Source organism: Aotus nancymaae, unplaced genomic scaffold, assembly GCF_030222135.1.
Source record: "Aotus nancymaae isolate 86718 unplaced genomic scaffold, 86718_ANA_hifiasm-v0.15.2.pri h1tg000030l, whole genome shotgun sequence".
NCBI classification, from domain to species: domain Eukaryota; kingdom Metazoa; phylum Chordata; class Mammalia; order Primates; family Aotidae; genus Aotus; species Aotus nancymaae.
The window spans coordinates 28,157,438-28,181,859 of record NW_026988443.1 but is presented as its reverse complement, the minus strand read 5'-3'; the positions used below and the strand labels follow the sequence as shown (position 1 = coordinate 28,181,859).

The 24,422-nt window shown below is 43.0% G+C and overlaps 1 protein-coding gene and 1 pseudogene across 1 annotated transcript in view; one reads left to right on the top strand and one right to left on the bottom strand.

Moving 5' to 3' along the window:
- Nucleotides 1–24,422, bottom strand: part of HYDIN (HYDIN axonemal central pair apparatus protein) — a 490,708-nt gene that overhangs the window by 35,769 nt on the left and 430,517 nt on the right. Inside the window, exons 67-75 of the mRNA XM_064383265.1 lie at nucleotides 19,467–19,685; nucleotides 17,077–17,237; nucleotides 13,997–14,094; nucleotides 12,960–13,167; nucleotides 10,171–10,383; nucleotides 9,551–9,689; nucleotides 7,527–7,692; nucleotides 4,732–4,879; nucleotides 76–283 (exon numbers count right to left, since the gene is read on the bottom strand). Of these exons, the coding sequence (XP_064239335.1) occupies nucleotides 76–283; nucleotides 4,732–4,879; nucleotides 7,527–7,692; nucleotides 9,551–9,689; nucleotides 10,171–10,383; nucleotides 12,960–13,167; nucleotides 13,997–14,094; nucleotides 17,077–17,237; nucleotides 19,467–19,685 (1,560 nt within the window). The remainder of the gene's footprint in view (nucleotides 1–75; nucleotides 284–4,731; nucleotides 4,880–7,526; nucleotides 7,693–9,550; nucleotides 9,690–10,170; nucleotides 10,384–12,959; nucleotides 13,168–13,996; nucleotides 14,095–17,076; nucleotides 17,238–19,466; nucleotides 19,686–24,422) is intronic.
- On the top strand, nucleotides 2,300–2,412 carry LOC135277318 (U6atac minor spliceosomal RNA; annotated as a pseudogene).

Below are 24,422 nucleotides of genomic sequence, written 5' to 3'. Positions count from 1 at the left end.
AGAAAGACTCAGCTCATATTCATTTGTAATACTTTCCCCAGTCAGAATGGAAGCTGAGATAGATGGCACCTTTACCTCATAGAAGTTGATAATGTTCATCTGGTTGGGAGTCAACAGAGTGATGGTGCCTGTCCTGTCCTTGCACTTGATCTCTGCATTCATAGTGTAGCCCTCGGCCTTGACATTTAACCTCAGAGGGTGGACTTTCTTTTTCACATTGCAGATCAAATTAAAGTTCATATCTCCTTCCTGCTTTGGTGTGAAGAAAATATCAATTGGAAACCTGGTCGGGGAACAAAAGAGCAGATTAATTGACCAGGCCAACTTGTTAAAACCTTAAAAATTATGAGCCTACTAGATTAGCAGATTCATTATGAGAAAAAACATAACTCCAAATGATGATGAGATTTTAAGATTTGTGGCTACGGTAACCAAAACACCATGGTACTGGCATAAAAACAGACACACAGACCAATGGAAAAGGATAGAGATCGCAGAAATAAAGCCACACACCTACAACCATCTGATCTTTAAAAAAGTCAACCAAAATAAGCAATGGAGAAAGGGCTCCCTATTCAATAAATGGTGCTGGGATAGTTGGCTAGCCATAAGCCAGAAGAATAAAACGGGACCCTTACTTTTCACCGTATACAAATATTAACTCAAGATGGATTAAAGATTTAAATGTAAGATCTCAAATTATAGGAATACTAGAAGAAAGCCTAGGAAGCACCATTGTGGACATCGGCCTTGGGAAAGAATTTATGACTGAGTTCTCAAAAGCCCTTGCAATAAAAACAAAAATTGACAAACAGGACCAAATTAAACGACAACAAAAAAGCTTCTACACAGCAAAACAAACAAACAAACAAAAAAAAAACCAAAAAAAAAAAACCACTATAAACAGGGGAGAAAAGAGGCAACCTACACAACGGGAGGAAATATTCAGAAACTATGCATCTGACACAGGTCTAATATCCAGAATCTCTAAGGAGCTTAAACAACTGAACAAGCAAAAAAACAACCCATTAAAAAATGAGCAAAAGAAAAAAAAATGAGCAAAAGACATGAAAAGACACTTCGCAAAAGGAAACAGAAAAGCGGTCAACAAACATATAAAGAAATGCTTCACATTACTATTCATCAGGGAAATGCAAGTCAAAATCACAATGAAAAAACATCTCATACTAGTCAGAATGGCTATGATTAAAAAGTGAAAAACAACAGATGCTGGCGAGGCTGCAGAGAAAAGGGAATACTTAAACACCGTTGGTGAGAATGTAATCTTGTCTGGCCACTGTGGAAAGCAGTCTGGAGAGTTCTCTAAAAACTTAAAACAGAACTATCATTCAACACAGCAGTCTCATTGCTGGGTATATATAAACAAACAAACAAAGCAAAACAAAAACTTGAAGTCATTTTATTGAAAAGACACGTGCACTCTCATATCCACTGCAGCGCTCCTCACAATAGCAAAGACATGGAATCAATCTAGGTGCCCACCAACTGTAGACTGGATAAAAAGATACTATACAGCCACACAAAAAATGAAGTCATTCTTTGCCGCAACATGGATGCAACTGGAGGCCATTATCATAAGCAAATTAATGTAGAAGCAGAAAACCAAATACCTCATGTTCTTACTTACAAGTTGGAGCTAAACATCAGGTGCACGTGGATGTAAAGATGGCAACAATAGAAACGGGATTACTAGGGGGAGGGGAGGAAGGGAGGCAAGGGTTGAAAAACGAATGATCGAGTATTAAGCTTAGTATCCGTGTGATGGGCCCACGAGTACCCCAAACCTCAACATCATTCAGTAAACCCGGCAGCAAACCTGCGTGCATACCCCTTGAATCTAAAATAAAAGTTGAAAAAAAAACCAAAAAAACTTTGACCTAAGTCTTACACCTTCTGACGTAAGTTAATAAAAAAGAGGTTACAGACTGAAATGTAAAGCTATAAAACTTACGGAAAAAATAATGGAAGGACATTTTCTGAATCTAGGGCTATTCAGAGATGTAGAACAGATATGAAAAGGACAGTCCATAAAAGGACAAATAGATAATTTGGACTCCAACAAAAATAAAAGGTTTTGCTCTGTGAGTGACCTTGTTAAAAAGAGGAAAAGACAAATTACAGATTGGGAGAAAATATTTGCAGACCATGTGTCCACTATGTATGTAAAGAACTCTCAACAATCAAAAATAAAAATCAAACAGGCTGAGAAGAAAACTGGCAAAAGACAAGAAGAGACATTTCATTGAAGAGGCTCCGTAGAAGGAAAATAAGCACGTATATGTTGTATGAAAGGAGAGAAGTCGCACTCCTCTTGACAATGATGGAAGAGGCCCTCAGGCCTGACAACACACATATGGAAAATAAGCACATGCAAAGATGCCCAATATTATTATTCATTAGGAAAATGCTAATTAAAATGACAATGAGATATCACTATATACCTATTAGGAAAGCTAAAATAAAAAATTGTTGCCAGGTGCAGTGGCTCACGCCTAAAGTCCTAGAACTTTGAGAGGCAGAGGCAGGTGGATCATCTGAAGTCAGGAGCTCAAAACCAGCCTGGCCAACATGGTGAAGCCCTGTCTCTACTAAAATACAAAAAAAAAAAAAAAAAAAAAACCTAGCTGGGCATGGTGATGCATGCCTGTAGTCCTAGCTACTTGGGAGGCTGAGGAAAGAGAATCACTTGAACCCAGGAGGCAGAGGTTGCAGTGAGCCAAGATCGCACCACTGCACTCCAGCCTGGGTGACAGAGTGAGACTCTGTCTAAAAATAAAAAAAATTGTGACAACACCAAATTTTGGTGATGTTGTGGAGACTCTGGAACATTCACAGACAGCTGGTGGAATGTAAAATGGTGCAGCCAGTCTGGAAAGCATTTTGGCATTTTTCTTTTTTTTTTTCTGGAAACATGTCATTATCATATGCCCAGTAATTGCAGTTTTGCTCATTTTCCCCACTGACATAAGGACACATAAAAATCTGTGCATGAAAGTTTATAGCAGCTTTATCCATAACAGCCCAAACTGGGAACAATCCAGAGTCCTCCAGTGGGTGAATAGTTAACTAACTGTGGTGCATCCCTACTATGGAATGGAAGCCAGTCACAAAAAGGAAGAAATTCTCAAAACAACCTGGATGTATATCCAGAGAATTACAAGTGAAAAACACCAATCACAAAAGGAATGTATGCGTCTGTTAATACAACATTCCTGAAATGACAAAATGATAGACATAGAGAAAAGTGTTGGATTCCAGAAGGTGAGGAGGTGTTGCTTGGGGAAAGAGAAAAGGGTGTGGCCACAAAAGGGTCACACGAGGAACCCTTGTGGTGAGGGAGCTGTTCTGTGTCTTGACCCTATCGATGTCAATACCAGGTTGTGACATTTTACTGAAGTTTTGCAAGATGTCACCCTTGGGGAAAATCTGGTAAAGAACATGATGATGTCTTTGTATTGTTTCTTCTTCCTTTTTTTTTTTTTTTTGAGATAGGAGTCTTGCTTTGGAATGCAGTGGGGTAATCTTGGCTCACTCCAACCTCTGCCTCCTGGGTTCAAGTGATTCTCCTGCCTCAGCCTCCTGAGTAGCTGGGATCACAGGCATGTGCCACCACACCTGGCTAATTTCTGTATTTTTAGTATAGACAGGGTTTCACTGTGTCGGCTAGGCTGGTCTTCAACTCCTGACCTCAGGTGATCCACCCGCCTTGGCCTCCCAAAGTTCTGGGATTACAGGCATAAGTCACTGTGCCCAGTGGTCTTTGTATTATTTCTTACAACTGCATATGAATTTACAATTATTTCAAAATTTTAAATTTTATTTGATTATTATTTTTTGAGACAGAGTCTTGCTTCATCACCCAGGCTGGAGTGCAGTGGTGCAATCTCAGCTCACTGCAACCTCCGCCTCCTGGGTTCAACTGATTCTCATGCCTCAGCCTCCCAAGTAGCTGGGATTACAGGTGTGTGCCACCACACTTGGCTAATTATTGTATTTTTTGTTTGTTTGTTTTTTGAGAGGGAGTCTCACTCTGTCACCCAGGCTGGAGTACAGCGGTGTGATCTCGGCTCACTGCAACCTCTGCCTCCCAGGTTCAAGCGATTCTCCTGTCTCAGCCTCCCAAGTAGCTGGGATTACAGGCACCTGCCAGCATGCCCAGCTAATTTTTGTGTTTTTAGTAGAGACGGCGTTTCACTATGTTGGCCAGGCTGGTCTGGAACTCCTGACCTCAAATGATCTACCCGACTCAGCCTTAATTATTGTATTTTTAATAGAGATGGGGTTTTGCCATGTTGGCCAGGCTGGTCTCAAATTCCTTACCTCAAGTGATTTGCCTGCCTCAGCTTCTCAAAGTGCTGAGCTTACAGGCATGAGCCACCATGCCTGGCCTGAAAATTCAAAGTTTAATTGAAAAAGAGATTAGCCAGGCAAGCCTGAACATTGCACTGTGGATTCACTGTGGATACACTGTACAGCAAGGAAAAGAATACAAAGAGAATATATTGAGACAAATGGCTTAGAATTCTCAATGCTCCATATTGATCAGGAAAACAGATATCAGGGAGTAAGTAGGATGGAGATGGAATTGCTACGATCTAATCTTAGAGTTGAAAGTGATTATATAAATGGGGCGCTCTAAGCGCTAGCAGGCTTGGGGACCCGGCAGTGTCAGGAGGATGCAAACAAAATGAGACCTTCATTTTTGTTTACCTGGACAGTGGTGGGATCCAGCCTTCCATGGGACATACAAGCAGGCTGCTGCTGAAACCTTCAGAATAGCAGGAGTTGTCCTGGAAGGAAAAATCGAAGCCCTGCTCCTCCTTGTTGATGATCTGCACAGTCTCCCTGGCTTCTCTGCCTGAGGAGGAAACGCAAGCCCTCAGTGGGGGCCTCCTGCCTGCCCGCTGGAATCTCTCAGCAGACACCGCTCCACAGGCAGGAGAGATCCTTTTTAGAAGACTTTCCCCAACCTCTTCAGCCTTTGTCTGCCTCTCTTCTTTCCTTTTCCTCTCAAGTCACCTTCCTCATTTTGGGGATTCCATGTCTTTCTTCATCAGTTGCCTGCTCCTGCTTGGTGTCTCCTCTGCCCTGGCCATAGCTCTCCTGGGATTCTGCTGATACTGTTTTCTTCCCTTGCTCTTTTAGACCCAAGAATTGTTAATCCCTTCCTGAATTCGTTAATGGGGGCTTCACTCTCCTTGGTTGACCCCTTTAACTGCCCATGTATTCATAAATAATCATTGCATCGCATTCTTTAAAAATAGACCTTGGGTAGGCTGGGCAGAGTGGCTCACAACTGTAATCCCAGCACTTTGGGAGGCCGAGGTAGGCAGATCACGAGGTCAGGAGTTCGAGACCATCCTGGCCAACGTGGTGAAAACCTGTCTCTGCTAAAATAAATAAATAAATAAATAAATAAATATATATATATAAAATAGACCTTGGGTATGGCATGACTATCCTGGCCAGGACCCTGACTAATACATCTTCTCTCACTGTATCTTTTGCTTTCCTCTTGGCTATTAGAACATTTATTTTCCCATATAAACTTTATAATCATTTTATCCAATTCTCTCCTCCTCCAATTCTTTTGGGATTCAGCTGACAGATTTAGCAAATAGTTTTTTAATATAAATATGTCCCATGCAATATTTGGACATTCTTACACTCAAAATTATTAATTGTTATTTGAAATCAAATTTTAGCTATGCATCCTGTATTTTATCTGGCAACCCTAGTTGGCATTCTAATTGGAACTTGATTAAATTTGCTTTTAATTTTAGGAGAACTAACAAGTGATCCGATCTCGTTTGGGGAGATTTTAATCAGATTTGGTAGTTTCCTTTATGTAGGTCTTTCCTTGCGCATACCTTGTTACATTTATCCTTAGCTATAGGATAGATTTTGCATAGGTTTTGCCCGTACTAAGTGGGTGTTTTCTTTGGTTTTCTGTTTCTAGGTATGAGTGCTAAAAGGGGAAACACTATTTTTGCATATTGGTCTTGCATCCTCCTACCTTTCCAAATTATTCTGTTGGGTCTAGTAGTTTGTTTTGCATTTCTCTGGAGCCTTTTGTGGTTTGATGTGTATAAAATCATCAACAAAAGCAAAAAAAGATAATTTTATCCCTTTTTTCCCGATGTTTATATAAATTATTTAATTTTCTTGTTTGATCAGATTTGCTAAAGTCTCCAAGCAAGTGTTCAATAATAATAGTGATAATAAACATCCTTGCCTAATTCCTCATTTTAATTGAAGTACTTTTAGTCATTTACTACAGGATCATATCTGCCTCTTGATTTTGGTTAATCCTTTTTTCCATCAACATCCATTTTGCCATAAGAGCTTTTGTTGGGAATGTCTTCTAAATGTCGGCAATGGCTTGTCAGTGTATATTAATATTATCACATGGTTGTTCTTTAGTCTATTGATGTAATGATTATATTGAAACGTACCACTGTTGAATTCTTGGATTAAACTCTTACAGTTATTATTCTTATGCTACATTGCTTGCTTATTTGTTCAAACTCTTAATAAATGCTGTAATCCCCCCTCCCACCTGCTTATGTGTATCAGTAAAATACATATCCAGACATTAACACTGCTTTCCTTTGGGGTGGAAAGAGAAAGATGAGACAGGATTAAAGTGGAGAGATTAAACTTTTTCTTATGCAATACCACATTTGTGGACTTACTATAAAGAATATTATTTTATAAAAAAACTAACATATTATTAAAAAATACCTTGACTTTAGTTGTATTTTATACACTCAACAGAGAGAGATGTCATAACCATGGGAAAAATACATGGGGTTATAAGGGACCTGGCAATTACTTCCTTTGTTTCTTTCAGGTCTCTGCTTAAATGTCACCTTCCCACTGCCTCCTGGCCTTCCTTATTCTCCCTACCCTGCTGTCCTCTTCTTTAAAGCACTTATCACCATCTGACGTGGTGTGTAATTTACATAGTTTCTTTTGGCAGCCTGTTTCTTATTTCTAGAATGTAAGCAACAGGAGAGTAGGGACTTTGGCCTTTATCCATTAGGGCAATCCCAGCCCACAGAAAAGTACTCGGGCCATTCTACAGACTCAGTGATATTTGCTGAATCAAATAAATGCACAAAAGGATGAGAGAGAAATCTGACCACTGTGGCACAGACCAAGAAGCAGACACCTCCCATAATCTGGGGGCAAGTGCAAGAAGGATGGGGCCATCTTGAGGCTCCAGAAATAAACAGCCCATGTCTTAAAGGAATCTGCCAAGTAGGATCTTTAACAAAGCTCCTACATTTCCTGAAGCTATTAATTGTGGGTTTAAAAGATACTTGGTGGAAATTAGATTGAGAGGTAAATATCTGGTGGCTTTCTAAAACCTGATTGAGACCCTCTGATATGCTTCTGGAAGACACTAGGAAAGGCTTCCTGTGCAAGCCTGCTCCTGGAGCTCTTGATGACCTTGCCCAGATCATGCCAACTCTAAATACATACCAGCAGGGCTGCCTTACCTATGAGGAGAGAGCTGAAGTTGAGGTGTGACTTGTTAAAAGAGATAAGAGGGTCAGTAGTTTTGCCCACCAGCAGGAAAGGGACTGTGATGTTGTGTTCAGGGATTAGGAAGGTCCACAGTGATTCAGTGATGTCCAGATGGAAAGGTGTGAACTGGAACACGATCTAAGAAGACAATTTGGAACCAAGTGGTGAGAGACATTTCTGTTTGCTTACTCCATGTGCCCCTGGGTACTTGTCAGCACAAGGGTCATGAGAGTTGATTATTGCTACCTTTCTACAATCCATGTAAAGGCACATAGGTGAGGCTGTACCAGAAACATCAATGTCCATCTGCCCTGCTCATGTGTCCTTCTAAGGGAGTCCCCCCAACCCACAGCCTTTGCTGGCTAAGCAATTGTATTTGTGCCATGTCTTTGGATGGCATGGTTGTACTATAGCTGACTGGACCAAAGAGTTGGCACCCATCCCAAGGAAAGACAATCCCCATACTTGTCAATAGCGGGCACACAGCCAAAGAAAACATGATTAGCAGGGCCAACCAGATTCCTCTCTCGGAAGTTTGGAATTAGAAAATGAGTGGCCAGGCCAGCTGGCAGTGGAGCTGATGGTGAAAGGTACCATGCAGGTGAACTGGGCTGTGGCACGCCATAACCAATTTGCTAAGTGATATTACAAAGCAACTGAAGAATCAATCAATCAACAGTGAAGAAACTGGTCAGTGGAGAGAGAAAGGAGTAGACGGGAAGAGAGAAGCAGACAGTCCCACGAGGAAAGTCCAATATCAAAAGCTGCCCCGGGCTGTCTCTCTCTCTTTTGAGCTAACTTGAGTGAGTCTCTTTGCAATCAATCAGTCAGGACCAAATGAAGGAATAATGGTGTTTGGCCAAAAAGGAACCACACAGGTTAACATGCATGGTCCATACCACTGCCAGGATGATGCGGGGAGGTGCTATGGAGATGTGCCACCTCAGTGACATTACTGTCACTCAATGACCAGCATGGCCCTGGATGATGGATTTTGGAACTTGCCTCTCAGAATTGAGCTCACGTTTGAAACATTTCTGGGCTGAAGTGGGAGCCATGATTCAGGTAGGATTGTGTCTATGGTGGACCCAGCTCCTGGACCCTATCACATTTAACTAGATGGCCTGGGTACTGACATTATGCTGAGGTCAAAACCAGGTGGAGAGTCTACAAATATGTTTTGTTTGGTTTGGGAATTGTTAAAAAAATATCGAACTAGCCACCAGCATGTAAAATACGGAGCTTCACATAGAAATTTGGAATCTTGTCTTTTCCACAGTTTGGGTGAGTTGGTCCCCTTGACCCCCCTTGTCTGCAAAGTGGTCATCTGCCAGAGAAGCCCTGTGGCCAGTGGCCCTGGTGCCCTGTGTTACCCACAGATGCCTCCTTGGCCTACTTTATTCATTGTGTGATATTCTTGAGGGCACTGGAATTCATAATTTTTGTTTCATGGATTTATTTCTGTCTTCAAGATTCTCTGCAGTACTGGCTGGACCTGGGGCTCACAGATCTGTTTTGGCCAGCAAGTTCGTATTTCTTTATTTCTGCCCCATATCATTGTGAAAAGATTTAGGACTAAGTAACGGGACATGGCTCCACTCTGAATTGACTTTTGGCCTAACCAAGTAAAAACATGTCAGTGTCCTTTCACTGTTTTTGGTCCTTTTGACAAAAATAACTTCTTATTCTATGGAATGAGTCCTAGGATCCCCAGGCATTGGTGTCCCGTTACCCTTTGCTGCTTAAATTTTCTCAGTTTTAAAAAGCTGCAAATACGAGAGCTCTCTGCTTCTCCTTGGCTAACCCAAGAGAGCTCAGGTCTGTCTTGTCATCAGGATTGCCCAGTGTATATGGTGGCCACTCACTAAATACTTGTTGAGTGACACACCCTTAGGCACTTCTCCCTAACTCCACTTACTGTTTATGGCACACTTTCTACACAGCTGTGGCTAGAATGATCTAAGACTTGGGTTGAGTGGTTCTCATTTGCACATACCTCAGCTTTCTTTTCAGGGTGGATGAAGCCCTTCTCTGTAAGACATGTGAATGCTGCAGGGTTCTGGAGACTTTCAGTTTCTTCAGAGGTCCAGCAGAAGGAGTAGGTGCTGTTGGTCGGGTTTAGGATTGTAAAGGTCCTGGACAGGGGGGAAGAATTAACAGCAGAGAGTGAGACAGGGGATTGAGGATTACGAGAAGTCTCTTAGAACCTGGCCCTAACCCAGTCCCCCATCTGGGAAGCAGAACTGTTCAGAGCCATTTGTTACTGTGGAAATGAAAACTCCATCTCCTCTAGCGATCCACAGTCAGTGTAGCATTCTGGACATTGGGATGACAATGCCGCCAAAGGCACAACTGTGCCAGTGATCCTCTGTGGTTAAGGAAGTGGTCAGGGATTATATTTTTATGTCTTCCATACTTTCCCCAGTGGCAAAACTAAGGAGATAGAATTCAGCTTTCTTAATGTAACAGTTCTCTAAAGTCAAACCTCTAAAACTCAGGTCAAACCCCAGGACATCAAACCTGCTTATAGGAATCAGTCTAGCTCATCAATCTGAATTCTTCTAGAGTTATTTAGGACTGATGTGAATTCGATCAATGCAAACCTAAGCAACTCACCGGAGATTCTTCCCTCCTATGCCCACAGTGGTGAACTCAATCACCCGGATGTTTGAATCCAGAGCTGCCCCACCAGGTCCTCGGAGCTCTGGGTTGCGCCGATGGCCGCTGATGTAGTCTGAGTCTTTCAGATCAAAATGGCAGATGGGCAAGCTGCTCCGCCCTTTTGCTACCAGGACCGGACCTTGCTCTCCAGGTGGCAGGTTGGGAATCCTGAGAGGATAAGGTTATTTTTCTTTACGTTTTAGTTTGTTATCAGTTGTTGCGTTCTTAGTTGGTTGGAAATGAATATTATATCCACCAGAATGTGAGCTCTATGAGAGCAGAGGCTGGGTCTGTCTTGGTCAATAGCATTACTCAGTGCCTCAAATGCATGAGTGCGCTGAGCATAAGCAGCCTGAATTTGGCTCCTTCTGTGTACCTAAGTATGGCCACAGGTTACTTCCTCCATCAATGCTGAGAAAATCTTCCTGCTGCAAAATGAGCACAGTTGTACCCTCTGGGCTCTCTCATAGGCATTTAGTGGAATGTGAAAAGTGACCTGGAAATCCTAAAAAAGTATCCTGAGCTCCTTGCAGAAGGTGAACTGGATATGAGCAGACACTCAGCTCCAGGACCAAGCTGAGGTGGCCTAGGTGTGGGAGGGGTTTCTGTGTTGTGACTGCAGGGGATCAAGGAGGCCCTGACAGCTCACATAGGTCTCTGTCATCCTAGGCTATAGCCCACAGGATTTTTCTGTGAGATGACTATACTTCAAGCTTTCCTGGGAGTGGGTACCACATCAAGGACTTTCATTGTCAGATGTCATTGGATTAGCTTCTCTCACTGCTATGTACCAGATGCACCACCACCACCATCATCACCACCACCAGCACCAGCAGCACCACCATCACCACCACCACCAGCACCACCATTGCCACCACCAGCACAACCACCACTATCACCACCACCACCACCATCACCACCAACACCAGCACCACCATCGCCACCACCACCATCACCACCACCACCAGCACCACCATCGCCACCACCACCACCATCACCACCACCACCACCAGCATCACCATCACCACCATCACCATCACCACCACCATCACCACCACCATCATCACCACCATCACCATCACCATCACCATCATCACCACCACCATCACCACCACCACCACCAGCATCACCACCACCACCAGCATCACCATCACCACCACCATCACCACCATCACCATCACCACCACCATCACCACCACCATCATCACCACCACCACCACCAGCATCACCACCACCACCACCAGCATCACCATCACCACCACCATCACCATCACCATCACCACCACCATCACCACCATCACCACCACCATCACCACCATCATCACCACCATCACCACCACCATCATCACCACCACCAGCACCAGCAGCACCACCACCAGCACCACCATTGCCACCACCAGCACAACCACCACTATCACCACCACCACCACCATCACCACCAACACCAGCACCACCATCGCAACCACCACCACCATCACCACCACCACCACCACCATCACCACCACCACCACCATCACCACCACCATCACAATCACCACCATCACCATCATCACCATCACCATCATCACCACCACCACCACCATCACCACCAACACCAGCACCACCATCACCACCACCACCACCATCACCACCGCCACCACCACCAGCATCACCATCACCACCACCATCACCACCACCACCACCATCACCACCACCACCACAACCATCATCACCACCACCACCACCATCACCACCACCACCACCAGCATCACCATCACCACCACCATCACCACCACCATCACAATCACCACCATCACCATCACCACCATCACCATCACCACCACCACCACCAGCATCACCATCACCACCACCATCACCACCATCACCACCACCACCATCACCATCACCACCATCACCACCATCACCACCACTATCACCACCATCACCATCACCACCATCACCACCACCACCATCACCACCATCACCACCAGCATCACCATCACCACCACCATCACCATGACCATCACCACCACATCACCACCATCACCACCACCACCACCATCACCACCACCAGCACCAGCACCACCATCACCACTACCACCATCACCACTACCACCATCACCACTACCACCAACATCACCACCACCATCACCACTACCACCATCACCACTACCACCATCACCATCACCACCACTATCACCATCATCACCACCACCACCATCATCACCACCACCACCACCACCACCACCACCACCATCACCACCATCACCCACCATCACCACCATCACCACCACCACCATCACCTAATGTTTATTGTACTTAGTATGTGCCAGGCACTGATGTGAGTTATTTGAATTAACTCATTTAACTTTCCCAACAATTCTACCAGCTGGGTATTATATTTGCATTTTATGTATGAGGAAAATGAGTCTCAGAGAAGGTACAAGAAAGATTTCCCAAGTTCATGCTTGGACAAGGACCAAAACCCAGCTGGCTGTCAGCAGTTTGTTGCTCAGTGGAATCCTATATGCAGTTGGGAAGTAAGATGCATCTAGAGAGGCTGATGAGCAGGACACAGACCAAATTCTCCTTCTTCTCTAAAGGCTGGACCTTTAGATTCTTCCAAAGGGAAAAGGGATAATTTGGGACTGTGCAGGGGTCTAGGGCCAGAAAGGATGGTGGCAGTCACTAGACAGAAGAGGGGACAAGAGCCACAGAGCTTTGCACCTGCCAAGAAGGGGGTTATGACGAGCACATTTTCTTACTGGCAGAAAAGGTTACTCTCGAAGTCTCCAATGTCCAATGGGGAGAATTTCACTTTGAGCTTCTGAATCTTCCCCACAGGCACGATTCCGGAGGAGGGCTCCACAGAGAAGGGCTGTGGGGAACCTCCAGTCCAGTGGTCCATGGCGCTGTCCAGGGTGCTGGCCGTGTGCATTGTGACCTGACTAAGCTGATCTTTTTGAGCAGAACCTGGGGGCAGACAGGGAGTGGGTGATATTTTGCATTTGCAGTGAGAAGCAGGTGGAAGGCAGGCCACTCACAGATCCTTATGGGCCCTCTGTGGGATTGGTGGACTCACATTTTGTACCAGGTGTACTTAACCTTGGGCACCAGAGGTAGAGAATTGCTCGTATAGCTTACAGGAGACTCATGAAAAAGATTTCTATTTATTCCATAGGGTTTTCAAAATTTTTTCCTTTTGGCTCAAGGGGCTGGGTCAAGAAGATGTTTGTGCCCTAGAATAATGGGCTGTGAACAAATCTTTTGGATAATCATTGTTCTAAAGTAGGGACTTACAGTTTGGGGACCCAGGGACAAGGGGCTGTGACCCATTCAAAAGGTCTGTGCATCTCCAAAGTTGAAATAATAATAATAATAATAATAATAATAATAATAACTTGCCTACCAAGTGTTGGGCCCTTTTCTAGTGTTTCATATGTACCAACTGCAGACTCGGACATGGGTGTGTATCTTCCTGGGAAAATGATTCATAACTTTCATCAGTTTCTCCAAGGGATCTATAAACTCCCCCCAGGTTAAGACCTAAGAGACAAGATTTCTAGTTACCTTGAGATGGGGCATTGGCCTAGTGCAGGGGCAGAGTCCAGACTCCAGGAGGGTGGAAGTAAGTTTTGGAGTCCCTCAGGCCATTTGGCTCCGCAGACACCACAAGATCTCTGCTTTGCTTTTCTTTAGCTACTTAGGAGGCCCTGTGAGCAGTGCTGGCCTCTCCATGAGCAAGACTCTTCTGACTGGTGACTCAGGCTGGGCCCTGGGTTTTACTTGCCATTAAATTTACCTTGGTGATCTTGTTTTGCAAAGCTGACTGCCTTTGAGGTATCTTCTGAGACCCAGCTGAATTCCAGCTGCACACGTCCTGAATTAGTCATGTCAAACCTGCAAATTGATCAGGGAACAGATTTGAGAAATGTGCTGCAGGTGATTTTGGTCCTGGCTGCATGCCATCTATACTATACTTAACCTTTTAAAGTCATATCACTTTGTTTCTTAAATACTTTTAAAAGGTACATTTTAGATAATTTTATCAGAAATCATGCATGTGACATACTCGAACAATAAAATATATACATAGTGATTAAAAGTAAAAATATAAAAAATATTTAGCACTTAAAAGCATTTTGCATTCTACCAACATCCTGTGCAATGAGCTCTCAGCATGCATCACAGCAATCCTAAAACCCCCCATGAGAGAGCAAACAAGATCTATTTCACATGACACCACCTCCCTCAGGAACATATTCTACAGGCCCTCCCTTCCTGAATCATCTCCCACCAGACACAATGTCCCTGGCTGGGCACAGTGGCTCATGCCTATAATCCCAGCACTTTGGGAGGCCAAGAAGGGCTGATCACTTGAGGCCAAGAATTTGAGACCAGCCTGGCCAACATAGTGAAGCCCCAGCTCTACTGAAAACACAAAAATTAGCCAGGTGTGGCACACGCCTACAGTCCCAGCTACTCAGGAGGCTGATCAATGAGAATTGTTTGAAACCAGGAGATGGAGGGTGCAGTGAGCTGAGATCATGCCACTGGGCCAGCAAGCAAGACTCGTAAAAAAAAAAAAAAAGAAGAAGGAAAGAAAGAAAGAAAGAAAGAGGAAGAAAAGAAGAAAGAAAGAAAGAAAGAAAAGAAAAGAAAAAAGAAACAATGTCCCTGTGATCAGAGCCATTTGACCCCTGCCTGTGACTCCTTTCCCAACTGAGGGAGAGATTTGAATTTTAGTTACTTCAAACTCAAATTCTGAATCAGCAGAGGCTTTTCCTGCCTCAAATTTTTCTGCTTTAAGACAAGAACAGGGCCAGGTACAGTGGCTCACGCCTGTAATCCCAGCCCTTTGTGAGACTAAGGTGGGTGGATCAACTGAGGTCAGGAGTTCTATACCAGCCTGGCCAACATGGCAAAATGTCGTCTCAACTAAAAATACAAAAATTAGCTGGGCGTAGTGGTGGGCACCTGTCGTCCCAGCTACTTGGGAGGTGGAGGCAGGGGAATCGCCTGAACCCAGGAGGTGGAGGTTGCAGTGAGCCGAGATCATGCCACTGCACTCCAGCGTGGGTGACAGAGTGAGACTCCATCTCAAAAAAAAAAAAAAAAAAAAAAAAAGACAGGAACAGGGAGACAGAGTTTTTTTTGTTTTGTTTTATTTTGTTTTTTTCTCTCCTGGAATCACTATTAAACTTGATCACAGTTAAGAGCAGAAAGATAAAGCCTTGGCACAAGAAAATAAATACACATGCCCTTCCTGGTTTTAGGGGAGTAGTAAGAGTTAGGAGTTTGGGTGAGGGGTAGGTCTAGGGTAGGATGGATGTAGAGATTAGATTTCCACCCTCTAGTCCAGGTAGACAGACCATTCAGTTATGCCTGAAATCAAGTGCCTTGACCACAGGGCCTTGTGTTTATTTTGTGAATTTATGAGCACTGGTATTTATTCTAAAGACAATTTTTATAAAGTGGAGAAATCTCAGTGGCACAGAGTACTTTTCATAAAAAGAGTTCTTAGTTTAGGAGTTGGCAAACTTTTGTAAAGGGCCAGATAGTAAGTTTTTTGGCTTTGTGTCCCATATGGTCTCTGCAACAACTCAGCTCTGCCTTTGTATGGAAACGCAGCCACAGACAAGTCATAAATGAACGGGCATAGCCACAAGCCAGCAAAACTTTATCTACGAAAACAGGCTACAGGCCACAGTTTGCTGACCCCTGCTTTAGGTGAAATGGCCATCAGCAGAAGATCACACCTCCTGACATTTATCTTTTGGTTCTTTTGTAATTTCCAAAGACATTAAAATTCAACAAATGCATGATGAGTTGAATGAGCTAATTATTAATTTGTATACAGTAGAAATGTCAGTGGCTTACTTTTTTGTCCTTGTATATGTGGGACATGTTGTTCTCTCTGCCTAGAGAGAGCCCTTCACTCTCACTTCTTTACTTGGTGACCTCCTATCTGTCTTCTAAAGTTCAGCTGGGAAACTACCTTGTCCAGGAAGCCTTCCTTGACTCTCTTATCTGCCTTAGATACCCCTTTGCTTCATGCATATGACACCATGCTGTAATGAACAATTTTCCTGTTTCTAACCATCCCCTTGCTGCCACCCTCAGATGATGAGCTCTTTGAAGGCAGGGCCCATGGCATCCCTGAGTCCCTGCATCTGAGTGTGGGTGAAGGGTTAATGTAACTTTTTCTCCTTCTCAAAGATAAATTCGACTCTGAATTACCTTTCTAGCTCTGTTCCCTTGGAAACTAGATAAAGGAGGAAAGTCAGTTGTATTATTAGATGATATTGTTTATACTAAAAATGGCCCCTGATGAGTAAATAATATATGCACCAGGAGGAACTATGACCACCTAGAGGGAAGCCATAGCTGTGGGGTTCTCTGAGTGTAGTGACTCTTGTAACTGGGCATATTCTCTGCAGGGATCCCAGAAGATATATCTACAGAGTGGTTAGGAAAAATGGTGGTCTTTTGGGCCTGGGCTTTTAAGCTTAGATGGACCCCATCCCCACTAGTGTGGATACTGTCTGGGTTGTCATTTGATGCATGGGCAACAAGAACAGATCCTGGGTGGCTGTGTAGGCTGCTGTAAAAAGGACTGTTCCGACTAAAGTGGATTGCCTGACGCCACCCTCCTGGTAGACTATATTTCCTGGCCTATATCTTGATTTCAAGTGTGAACTTCAATAGCTCTGTGGGCTGAATGTTTCACTGGACCTAAGACAACACTCTGGTGCATCCTACACAGATACAATGCCTAGCAGATACTGTTGTAGTAACAGATGTTTGAGGAGTGAGGGAGTGAGTGAATGATGGAATGAAAGAGCTTTCCCATCTAGTGTCATGAGGCTTTTGATGACTCACTCAAACACTCGGGTCTGGTAAACCAAGGTTTCCTTAAAGCACACATCTCTTGTTTGGCAGTGGTAGGAAGCAAAATCCACATTGGCACTGATTTGAAGCTGCAGTTCTGGGTAGTTTTCTTCTACTACTGAGTGAGCAGGCTCAGGATCCGTCTCTATCACCTGCAAAAAAGGCAGCTGTGTCCTCAGAGATGCAGAGCACAGGGACAGAAAAACTGACAGTGGAATAGACTAGAGAGACCAGAAACATTCTAGGCAAATATGAAATTTAGGTACACTATATGACAATAAAGTTCTGACAGACCACTAGGGAACAGAGAGGCCAAATGAAAAAGGGATCTAGCAAGATTAGTCATCTAGATGGAACTGGATTCTTGCTTCACAACATATATAAAATCCAGGTGGGCCAAGAGCTGAAATATCAAAAAACAAAACTCTTAAAAAATATATATGCGAACATCTTTCTGGGAGGAAAGAATTTTAAAAATAAGACCCAAAAAGTAATAAATAAAAGAAGGTATTAATAAACTTGAAGATATTAAAATTAGTAACAGAAAAGATAAACTAAGCTAGGCATTGTGGCTCATGCTTGTAATCCCAGCACTTTGGGAGGCCAGGGTGAATGGATCACTTGAGGTCAGGAGTTTGAGACCAGCCTGGCCAACATGGTGAAACCTTGTCTATACTAAAAATACAAAAGTTAGCCAGGCATGGTAGTGCACGCTTGTAATCCCAGCTACGCGGGAGGCTAAGGCAAGAGAATCTCTTGAACCTGAGAGGCAGAGGTTGCAGTGAGCCAAGATTGTGCCACTGCACTCCAGCCTGGGCAACAGAGCAAGACTCTGTATCAAAAAAAAAAAAAAAAAAAGATAAACTATAAATTTGGTAAGGATAGTTGCAGACAAATACTATGAACAGAAGAGTTTATAAAAAATAAAATAACTGACACAAAGTGCAAGTACCATAATTGAAAAATGGGTCAAAGGCATGAAGAGACATTCTTATAAGGGATAATTTGTATGACCAGTAATCTTAAGAGGAAATACTCAGGCTTATTTGTGATCAGGGATCAGGAAAATGCAAAATAGGCTCATAATGAGACCATTTCCCATTCATTCAAATGATATAAATCAAGAAGTCTGACAATGCCAAGTGTTGGAGAGGATGTGGATCAATAAGATCTCTGTTGTAGGAGTATAAATTGGCACAGCTACTCTGGAAAATAGTTGGGAATTATCTTGGCAAGCTGAACATTTATATAGCCAATAAATCAGCCATTCCACTTCTAGCAATATAAACTCTTACAAATGAACACCAAATGAACAATAATGCCTGTGATAGCAAAACACCAAATAATTTTCAAAAGAAGGAATAAATAAAAATGGAATTTTATGTAGCAGTGAAATGGATATATTATAGTCACATCCAACAATATGGATGACCACATACAATAACTTTTTTTAAAGTTAAAAACTAAAACTAAAAAATATACTTTTTATTTTTATTTTTTGAGAAAGAATCCACACGCTGTCTTCCAGGCTGGCGTACAGTGTGATCATGGCCCACTGCAGCCTTGACCTTGCCGAGCTCAGATGATCCTCTCACCTGAGCCGCCAGAGTAGCTGTGACTACAGGTGTGCACTATCACACCCAGCTAGTTTTTCTATTTTTGGTAGGGATAGTGTTTCACCATGTTGCCCAGGCTGGTCTCAACTACTGGGCTAAAGCAATCTGCCTGCCTCAGCCTCCCAAAGTTCTGGGATTACAGGCATGAGCCACTGTGCCTGACCTGATATACCTTTTAGTGTGCATAGGTTAAAAAAAGAACAAAAAACCAAAAACCCAGGGAGCAAACAAGTCAAGTCAAGACAGTGATTACTTCTAGGGTAGAGGCAGAGGGATAGAATGGCTGAGAATCACACAGGTAGTCAATGCTCTACTTCCCGTGTTGGGTATGGGTTTATCTTTGTGTATTATATTATTAAAAAAAACTAACCAAGGAATGAATAAAAGAGGGGCACACATGGACCAAAGATGAGATCCTGCCATGAACCAAAGATGATGCTAATGTGATTCTGGACACCTGAGGGAGAAAGGAAACAACTAAAAGATTAGTCTTGACATTTTTGAAGAAGAAAAAGGTGGGAGAACTTGCTAAACTACTTATCAAGATGTAAGCTAAAGGTCTACCAAATAAGATATGTGGTACAAGGAGTATGGATGGCAGGCAGCATGTGTAGAAATTCGGTTTGTTACTTTTGGAATCAAGGTCAAATAGAATGGTAACATTTTCTTTTTTTCTGTGAAAAAAGGAAATGATGAGAGACTTGAGAGCAGTAGGAATCCAAGCATGGAGGTCTGGTCAGATTGATGCTTAATGTCTCCACTTACTTTTCTTTTAGTAGGGAGAGTTCCAGGCATGTTTCTGGGCACGTCCACCCACTTGACTGTGCGCATGCGGTCATCCCAGTCGGGGACCTGATCTGCAGGGACCTGAAACATGATCTTGGAGAGCTTGCACTTGATCTGCATGTTCTTCAGGTTGATGGGTACGTCTGACTTCATGGTCACCAATATGTCCTTGGCACACCCAGGGTGGAGGTGGCCCATCTAGGGAAGAGCCTGGTATTAGTATTTTTGAGAATCCAATCTTGAGGACTCTTCATACATGCTGGTGATATTCTAGAGAAGGGAAGGAGCCAAAGGTCTTGGCAAAAAATGCATCAGTCAAGCGTATGTATGTGGACAGAATTAAATATGTACAAGAGCTTCTTAGGTAGAAACATAATAATAAGAAAAATTAATATTTATCAAACTTGCTTGCTTCAGGCACTATTCTAAACCTTTACACAATTCTCCTAATCCCTACAACAACCCTATGAGAGGTACAGCTATTATTCACATTTTACAGACAATGAAACTTGTAACTTGCTTGAGGTCCTTAATTTTGGAGGAGTTGGATTTAGACCCAAGCAGTTGGGCTCCAAATGTCACACTCTTAATCGATACAATCTATACAAATTGTGGACAGAAGAATACAGTATACTAGCAGTTCTCCAAGGGGTTCCAGTGACCTTGGGATCCCCAAGACCTTTTTAGGGGGTCCATGAGGCCAAGACTATTTTCATAGTAATACAAAGATGTTATTTGACTTCTTCACTCTCATTTTTCTCGTTAAGTGTACAGTGGAGTTTTCCAGAGGTTATGTGATATATGGTGATATGGTCTGGCTATGTCTCCACCCAAATCTCATCTTGAATTGTAGATCCCAGAATTCTCACATGTTGTGGGAGGGACCTGGTGGGAGAAAATTGAATCATGGGGGCAGTTTCCCCCGTACTGTTCTTGTGGTAGTGAATAAGTCTCACAAAATCTGATGGTTTTATAAGAGGTTTCCCCTTTCACTTGGCTCTCATTTTTCTGTCTTGTCTGCCACCATGTAACATGTGCCTTTCACCTTCTGCCATGATTGTGAGGCATCCCCAGCCACATGGAACTGCGAGTTCATTAAAACTCTTTTTCTTTATAAATTACCCAGTCTTGGGTATGTCTTTATCAGAAGCATGAAAACAGATGAATACAGTAAATTGGTACTGGTAGGCTGAGTGGGGCACTGCATAAAGATATCTGAAAATATGGAAGTGAGTTTGGAACCAGGTAACAGGCGGAGGTTGGAACAGTTTGGAGGGCTCAGAACAGAACAGGAAAATGTAGGAAAGTTTGGAACTTCCTAGAGACTTGTTGAATGGCTTTGACTAAAATGCTGATTATATGGACAATGAAATCCAGGCTGAGATGGTCTCAGATGGAGATGAAGAACTTTTTGGGAACTGGAGTAAAGGTGACTCTTGCTATGTTTTAGCAAAGAGACTGGTAGCATTTTGCCCCTGCCCTAGAGATTTGTACAACTTTGAACTTGAGGGAGATGATTTAGGGTATCTGGCAGAAAGAATTTCTAAGCAGCAAGGCATCCAAGAGTTTACTTGGGTGCTCTTAAAAGCATTCAGTTTTAAAAGGGAAACAGAGCATAAAAGTTCAGAAAACTTTCAGCCTGACAATAGAAAAGAAAAACCCATTTTCTGAGGAGAAATTCAAGCTGGCTTCAGAAATTTGCATAAGTAGTGAGGAGCCAAATGTTAATTGCCAAAACAATGGGAAAAATGTCTCCAGGGTATGTTGGAGACATTTGTGACAGCCCCTTCCATCACAGACCCAGAGGCCTAGGAGGAAAAAATGGTTTTGTGGGTGGCCCAGGGCCCTCCTGCTGTGTGCAACTTAATGACGTGGTGCTCTGTATCTCAGCCACTCTGGTCATGGCTAAAAGGGGCCAATGTACAGTTCAAGCCATGGTTTCAGAGGGTGCAAGCCCCAAGACTTGGCAGCTTCCACGTGGTGTTGAGCCTGTGGGTGCATAGAAGTCAAGAATTGAGGTTTGGGAACCTCTGCCTAGATTTTCAGAGGATGTATGGAAATACCTGGATGTCTAGGCAGAAGTTTGCTGCAGGGATGCGGCTCTCATGGAGAACCTCTGCTAGGGCAGTGTGGAAGAGAAATGTGGTGTTGAAGCCCCCACACAGAGTCCCCACTGGGGCACTGCTTAGTGGAGCTATGAGAAGAGGGCCATTGTCCTCCAGACCCCAGAATGATAGATCCACCAACAGCTTGCATCATGCACCTGGAAAAGCCACAGACACTCAATTCTAGCCAGTGAAAGCAGCTGGGAGATGGGGGACTGTACCCTGCAAAGCCACTGGGTCAGAGCTGCCCAAACCACGGGAACCCACCTCTTGCATCAGCATGAGCTTGATGTGAGACATGGAGTCAAAGGAGGGCTTTTGGAACTTTAAGATTTGACTGCCTCATTGGATTTCAGACTTGCATGAGCCTATAGCCACTTCATTTTGGCCAATTTCTCTCATTTGAAACAGCTGTATTTACCCAATGCCTGTACCCCATTGTATCTAGGAGGTAACTAATTTGCTGTTGATTTTACAGGCTCATAGGTGGAAGAGACTTGCTTTGTCTCAGATGAAAATCTGGCATGTGGACTTTTGAGTTAATGTTGAAATAAGACTTTGGGGGACTGTTGGGAAGACATTATTCATTTTAAAATGTGAGGATATGAGATTTGGGAGGGGCCAGGGGCAGAATGATATGGTTTGGCTGTGTCCCCACCCAAATATCATCTTGAATTGTAGCTCCCATAATTTCCACGTGTTGTGAGAGGGATAATTGAATCATAGGGTTGATTTCCTCCATACTGTTCTTGTGGAAGTGAGTAAGTCTCACAAGATCTGATGATTTTATAAGGGGTTTCCCCTTTTGCTTGGCTCTAATTTTTCTCTCTTGTCTGCCACCATGTAAAATGTGCCTTTTGCCTTCTGCCATGATAGTGAGGCCTCCCTAGCCATGTGAAACTATCAGTCCATTAAACCTCTTTTTCTTTAAAAATTACCCAATCTTGATATGTCTTTATCTGCAGTGTGAAAATGAACTAATACATATAGTTTTGTATCCAATTGAATGTAAAAGTAGATATGAGAATCCAGCTGTCTTCTATTAAGCTAGATAGTAAAGAACTTTATAAAAACATAAAACAATGCTACTTCTTTTACTCAAATTTTTGAAAATATAGTTATTCTCATAAAAATATGGTATTGATATTAACATGTAATGGGTTTATGATATCTTGAAATAAATAAATACGTTTTTAAATATCCTTATTTTTAATTTCTAGCGTGGTAAATTATGGTAGACATAATCCACATAAACCAAAGCTCTTGTGGATTTTCAATAATGTTTAAGAGTATAAAGAAGTCCTGAGACCAAAATGTTTGAGAATTGCTGAAGCATATCAGATATATGGGAAATCCAGTTTGGGCTGCAGAATGCAATCATTTATGATTTTGCATACATGGACATGCACATACATATACACACATATATACCATATATATGACAGTCCTATCATGTTTCTGACAGATAAAACAGTCTTCCGCCTCCGGAAAGTGAGGCAAGAATAAAGGTTTTTCCAAGGCATATATGCATGTGTGTGCATGTACGTGTACCAGTGGTGTGTATATATAAATGAAGTATAAGCAGCTTTTCTCTGCCTTTTTTTTTTTTTTTTTTTTTTTTTTTTTTTGTGATGGAGTATCCTCTGTCCCCTAGGCTGGAGTGCAGTGGCATGATCTCAGCTCACTGCAAACTACATCTCCAAGGTTCAAGCAATTATCCTGCCTCAACCTCCCAAATAGATGCGACACTATAGGCACCTACCACCATGTCCAGCTAATTTTCGTATTTTTAGTAGAGATGGGGTTTCATTATGTTAGCCAGAATGATCTTGATTTCTTGACCTTGTGATCTGCCTATCTCAGTCTCCCAAAGTGCTGAGATTATAGGCGTGAGCCACCATTCCTGGCCTCTCTGCCTTCTTTGACTAGCCCTTTGCTAACAAAAATAATGCACAAAAGCAGATTACCCTATTATATTGTACTGTGTTTGTTTCTTCACAGGTAAAATGCAGATAATAGTAGTATCTATGGCTGGGTGCAGTGGCCACTGCATCTGTAATACCAGCACTTTGGGAGGCCGAGGCAGGTGGATTGCTTGAGCTCAGGAGTTTGAGACCAGACTGGGCAACATGGTGAAACCTGTCTCTATTAAATGTACAAAAAAATTTACCCAGGTGTGGTAGTGCATACTTGGTCCCAGCTACTTGGGAGGCTGAGGTAGGAGGATCACTTGAGCTTGGGAGGTGGAGGGTGCAGTGAGCCAAGATCACAACACTGCTCTCCAGCCTGGGCAACAGAGTAAGACTGTCTAAAAAAATAATAGTGTTTGCCTTATAGCATTGTTGAGAAGATTAACCAAGGTCTTAGAACTATGTCTGGCATGTAGTAAGTACTCGACTTATAAATAAAATGGTATATTAGCTCTCTTCAGATTGGATTTGGACCACGTTGAAATGGAATGGTCAGGGTCCTAATGAACTTTACATCCCTCCAAAAAAGCAAAATTTATCCCTAATAGCGTACAAAGATTTAAAGATGACAAAGCAGAATCCCCAACCCCCTTAGTCCATCCCCCCTGAGTACTGTGCTTGAGTAGACTCAGTGGCTGTGTGTCAACAGAGCAGGAGGCAGTGAAGAGACTGGGGTGTGCCAGTGCCCTGGGAACTCAGAAGTGAACTGTCTACAGAAATCAACCACTGACCAGAGGCAACAATATGCTAGAACAGTATCCTAGACCTTGTTCAATGTTGAGCTTTAGTCAGCAATTCAAAACTGTGTGCTGTGGAGATGCGAAAACAAGGGATTAGAAAATTACAGGTAAAACAAAATT